Source organism: Cyprinodon variegatus, unplaced genomic scaffold (assembly GCF_000732505.1).
Source record: "Cyprinodon variegatus isolate N-32 unplaced genomic scaffold, C_variegatus-1.0 Scaffold595, whole genome shotgun sequence".
Taxonomy (NCBI): domain Eukaryota; kingdom Metazoa; phylum Chordata; class Actinopteri; order Cyprinodontiformes; family Cyprinodontidae; genus Cyprinodon; species Cyprinodon variegatus.
In genome coordinates, this window is record NW_015151048.1 from 392,805 (window position 1) to 398,542 (window position 5,738).

The following is a 5,738-nucleotide window of genomic DNA, read 5'->3' on the forward strand; positions in this document are numbered from 1 at the left end:
TTTTCCAACCCAGCCATCAGCCCCCCTCGCTTGAAACAGCTTCCAGCGCGCCTGTTTCAGACTGAATCAGCATCATGAAGGAAAATGTCCCTGATGAAGAACTTCCCCATAACCACCACCCAGTCATCCAAACGATTCATCAGGTTCTGCTCCAGGAACCCTCTGCTTCCATTTCTTTACCATTTCCTGTGTGCCGAAAGCTGAAGCCCAGTTGAGCAGCGTCTGTCCAACATCGTCCATGAAGTTTACTTCAAAGGCTGAAAGAGATGAAATTTGAGGGAAAAAACAGTGGAAAAATTTAACAAACATTTCCATCAGGGGACAATAGTTTTCCATTCATCAGCAGAAGTCAGAGGAACCGGATGGTTCCAGACTGCTGCGTTCAGGACGGATGCTGCTCAGATCAAAAACAGATAACCCCTCCGTCTTTAACCCTTTATAGGGCACCCAGTGAAATACTTTGAAAAATCAACATTTTAAGCCAATAGTGTTGTTGGAATCCAGGACAAGACCTCATTATCTTTGCAACATTCAAAAAATATTTTAATATATTAATAAGAAACGGCACCTTGCCCGGATATATGAAGAAAAATAGCAATGACCGGGTATGCTCATCTGACAGAACAGCGCAAGTTTATTCTGGATGTTTTGTTTAGAGTATTCAGGACTAGCACATAGAATGTATGTGCTTACAGATTTAGATCTGCCTCCTCGCCACTTAAAGACCAAGAAAATCATGTTTTATCATTTTTGGGTGATTTTCTTTCACTTATTCCAACATGATGCGTCTCTTCCAGACGTGACTTTGTTCTTTAGATGAAGCTCCAGCAGGAGAAACATCCATCATGTTGAGAAATCTGCTGCTCCCAAAATAAAAACACTTCCAAGAAAATTAAATAGAAATATGAAAGTTTGCTTCATTTCTACCGTTTTCTCAGGTGTCGTGGAAAATTAAACTGCAGTTATTGTCTATTGAGGTTTATTATGGAGGTATTCAGTAATTCACTGAGAACCCAAAGCTTAGTTAATATAAAATCCCAGCCTCCACTGGTAAATCTATGTGTTCCAACAGCACAAACTATACTAAAAGAATAAAGAATATAATACTGGCAAACACACATTAGAGACGACTTTATAATAGAACTGAGTTCATTTTCATGTTCTTACATTTTTTACTTTATCCAGTTAAACTGGAAAGAGATTTTATATATAAATCATTAAACACATGCATAGATAAAAAATATTTCTATAATGAAGACCCAGGAAATGAACACAGAACGTAAAATATTTCTGATATACTGGCTTTTATTGTACTTTGCTTTTACTTTGAAAGGCTTGGGATAAACTTCCTGTTCTGAAAGCTAGACTCTTGGTTCCTTCTGCTGATGGAAGCTCTCTTCTCTTTTCTAATCCAACTGTTCTGTTTGTTAAAGAAAGTCTGTGAGAAGTTTTTAAGGAGGTTTAATGCAGAACAGGAAGACCCACAACCTAAGCATCATTCTAAGCTGTAACCTGGCCGTTAGGGAGGCGCAACAGAACCACAGAAAACATGGAAGGTGTTTGGGTCAGAGGGGACGCAGAGGAACTCTGACTCAAACAATTTCCTTAAAAAATGAAAGCTGCAGAAGTCCCTGAACGCAGCAGCCGTCAGAAGGGCCGGGCACGGTGCGCTGCATATTGGCAGCCTGAGGGACCGCCTGCTCACCTCCTGTATCGATGGCGTCGATCAGAGCATCCGTGTCCTTGCTGCGAATACAGTCGATGAGCTGTCGGTGGGACCGCTCCCCAGAGCTGTCCAGACGGCGCAGTCCGGGGATTCGGCCCGCTGCGCCGGCGGTGGACTTCGGCAACGCCTTCCGTCCCTCGAACAGCAGCACCAGCAGCAGGTCCACCAGCCGCATGGTATCCAGCACGCATCTCTCATCTCCACCCAGGGCGGACTCCATGGAGTCCGGCAGCGCTGACCGCAGCAGGTCCTGACCACAGGATGAAGGTTAACATCCAGGCTGACACACAAACCCCGCCTCCTTTTCAACACTTACATGTGTGACCAGCGGCGAGCCTCTACACAGCGTGGACAGCAGGCTGACGATGGTCGACACCTGGTTACTTAGTTTGGAGTCGGCAGCAGAAGGGGTGGCGCCCGTGGAAGGCCGGCCTGGTTTACAGGACGAGGAAGAGCCCGACACGCTGCCGCCAGCAGCCGCCATGCGGGACAGAAGCTCCTCCGTCAGGCCGTGCTTGGCCAGGGGGGCGGGGTCAACTCCTCTACGGGTGAACCGATCGGCCAACGAGGCAAAGCAGCGCAGAGCTCCATCTGACACCTGAGGAACAGACGTCCTGTTAGACACAGGTGAGAGAAAAACCTTTTCCAGCAGAGCCGGTGTTTGGTCACCTGGTGGTCCTCATGTTTGAGGAGACTGGATAACGACTCCACACACGTCTCCAGGGACGAGTCTTGAGGCTCCATCTTGCTGCAGAGGCGGGAAACGACAGCCATGGCGGAGTGAAGCGTGTCCTTGTGGACGAGGTGTCCGCTGTCTCTGATGAAGCTCAGCACGCAGTTCAGACCTCCGGCCTCGAAGACGGCGCCGGACTCCCTGGTGCAGATCAACTCCAGCACCTGCACACAGCCACGCCGTTTCAGAAAATGAACCCCGAACCCAGCTTCTACCTTTTGGACCCAACTGGTCCTTAAAGCGACCAAACGGTCCCAGTCAACCGTCCAGTAGTGGTGGGTCCAGCAACACCGACGCGTCGGCGCATTAGGGGTGAGTATTGGCATGCGTGTTGTGATACGTGTGACGATACTTTGGTCAGAAAATATGATATTATAACGATACTGCAATGTATCGCAAAATCAGGAATTTGTGTATCGCAATATTTCCCCCAACTATCAAATTAAATGTATAGATAAAAAGTTCTGTATATGTTCATCAGAAGATACTGATCATTTAGTTATTTTGGCCTCCATGATGTTTGGGTGAGTCCTCTGTGACCGCCTCATCTAAAGACACGGGGCTGCGCTGCACAGCAAAGGGCTCCACAGCGCCATCTGCCAGAGTGGAGGTCAGAGGGAGCCCATTTTCCCCTCATTGTTTTACGTAAAATGTTTTGTTTAAAAAAAAAAATAAATAAATAAAATAAGATATTAGGAACTCAAAGATGAACTCCTGGACAGAAAAGCTTTAGTTTCACCTGGTTTAATTTCGTAAGAACTCTTCTTTAATTTGATCTCGTTTGTTTTGTGTCACCCTGTTCCTCTCAATTATCACCCAAGTTATCAAATTCAAATTGATCTTACTTTAGCTAAAATGTTAACTAAATAAATTAATCCTAGTCCACAAACCTCCTTATTCACATGTTAATCTGTTATATCATCACAATTATGGATGCATCTAAAAATATCAAATTTAGCCCGTCATAAACTGATAAACCAGATTGGCCTGGACTGCGTTCTAACTGGGATGTATGGAAATGGATGTGGACCCATCCGTTTCCATGGCGATGGGTCTAGATACGGCCGAGGCGGCGAGGAAGTGGGGGCGAGTTTAGTCCGACGACGGAGGGACATGAGGGCCAAAAAGAGCAGAGATCCAGGTGGAAAAAGGCTCCCAGCGTTCTCGCGCACCTCGCTCTGCTAACTGGTCAAACTTCACGAGTTGTTTTCCGCAATTTCAGTCATAAAAACAAAACCAGCCGGCCTCCTGTCTGCGGCGCTGTCTGCGGTCAGCTACAATTTGGGAGAGGAGCAGCGGAGCGTCTCTCAAGGGGGCGGGGACGTCGACACTCTGGAGCCGAGGTATCGCATTGCACTCATTGCACTGATTCTGTGCAGAATTTTTTGATGCAATTTTTCTACTTCTGTTATTTGCTGTCGTTTCTAAAAAAAAAATGCACAACGATATTACAGCTTTCATTGATTTATTTCAAACTTGTAACTTTGTTTAGTGTAAAAAAATAATCATAATGAAAAAAAATTTTAACCGATTAATCGAATCGAAGTGTATTCTTGAGTATCGAAAATAATCGAATCGTTGGGTCAGGAAATCGGTACTGAATCGAATCGCCATGATGGATGTGATTTACAGCCCTAATCTTTAGCGTCGTCAGCCTGCAGCCATGTCCCCCATTCCTGGATTTCCAGCCACTCTTCTTGAAATGAGAATTTTTCCTCCCATTCTGCAGCTTTTTCTCCGCCTCAAGCTTCTTTTCTGAACATACAGCTTTAGGATCAATCGGAAGCAGCTCTGCGCAAATATACTGCGATATATCTGTTTTTGAAACTTTTTTTTAAATAAAGAATTTTAATTACCACATAATCACATTTAATAAATTCAGGACTGATTTAAAAAAATAATTTAATGACTTAATTATTTTCAATGACCCACAGAAACCGTGTCAACAAGCTGTCAGACATAACGCTTGATTAGCCTGACTTTAGCTCTCAACAGCCAATCAGGAGTTACGCTCCTTCTCAGGTCAAATCCCATCTTCAAATTCAGATGGTAGAAAAGTCGACCAGAAAGACAAACGGGCTAATCTTTGACACCTTGCCTACCTTCACACACTGCTCCGCCAGGTCTCTGCTCGTCCTGTTGTTGAGCTCAACCACCACCAGGCGGTTGCACAGCGCCTTGATGGCTCCGTCCACCCCCACAATCCTTCGGGTACACTCTGCCGACACATCCAGGTAGTACGTGATGGCTCGGGCCGTTACCTCCAGCACATTATCGGGCGCGCTCTCGTCCAGGAAGATCTTACAGAGCGCTGGCAGGAAGGTCCGAGGAGGACATCTGAGGGACAGAGAGAGAGGACGCTCTCAGTGAGGGTGTCTCACACACAGACGTTCACATTCGAGGCCCGGACCAAACAACCACGTCTTACGTCTCAAAGCAGCGGTCCACATTGTCCGACATAAGCAGCAGCATGCACAGCTGTTCCAGAGCTATGAGCTGCATGTCCCGCTCATCACCCTGACCCATCTGCAGCCACTCCAGCAAGGTGTCTGGGTCCACGTCCGCCATGATGGTAGCCTGGAGAAAGAGGGACTAAATATATTCAGCCCACATGGAGTCCTTTTTAACTTAGAAAATTAAAACAATTCAACACAGAACTCCTAACAAATTATCATTTTCTAAGTATTAGTTTACAAAAAGTTCTTAAAATAGAAATAAAATGGTTCAGAGGAATCGAATCCATGTTGATGAACTGTCCTTCATCCATTATTAGCAATAAAATCAGATCCAGGTCTGACCTGCCTCCCCTGTTGGCGGCGCCGTCCGGCTCAGTGCCTGATCGCTGCTCTCAGGTCTGATGCTGTCTGCAACTCATCCAACCACCTGAATGGAAGGAGACCGGCTCATGTGAGTCCAGATGCTTCCTGGTTCTAAATGAGCTTTCTGGAGCCGGAGTTCTGCAAACAGAGAGCAGGTTAAGACTGATAGCAGTGAAGATAATCCATGTATCATTCCTTCTATCAGTTTTCAAATTAAAACCGAAAATTAAAAATGCAAAAATAAACTCGTTTTCTCACTGTTTCCACAACAAAAAGGAAAAACGGATAATGAGCCGTTATCTGATTTTTTTGCTCAAAATCAAAAATGGAAGAAACGGATAACGCTCATTATACGTTTCTTTTCCTTTTTTTTTTTGAGCTCAAGCAAATTGAATGTAGCCTGGGTGCCATTCCGAACTTAGTCCCGCCCACAACGTTTGAGGTCGGGAAGTTCGGTCTG

General features: G+C 45.5%; 1 protein-coding gene across 1 annotated transcript in view; it reads right to left on the reverse strand.

Moving 5' to 3' along the window:
• Window positions 1–5,412, reverse strand: part of hectd1 (HECT domain containing E3 ubiquitin protein ligase 1) — a 46,835-nt gene extending 41,423 nt beyond the window's left edge. Inside the window, exons 1-7 of the mRNA XM_015392540.1 lie at window positions 5,258–5,412; window positions 4,888–5,036; window positions 4,562–4,796; window positions 2,396–2,623; window positions 2,043–2,324; window positions 1,706–1,976; window positions 160–257 (exon numbers count right to left, since the gene is read on the reverse strand). Of these exons, the coding sequence (XP_015248026.1) occupies window positions 160–257; window positions 1,706–1,976; window positions 2,043–2,324; window positions 2,396–2,623; window positions 4,562–4,796; window positions 4,888–5,027 (1,254 nt within the window). The 5' untranslated portion in view covers window positions 5,028–5,036; window positions 5,258–5,412. The remainder of the gene's footprint in view (window positions 1–159; window positions 258–1,705; window positions 1,977–2,042; window positions 2,325–2,395; window positions 2,624–4,561; window positions 4,797–4,887; window positions 5,037–5,257) is intronic.
• Window positions 5,413–5,738: the final 326 nt, after the last annotated feature.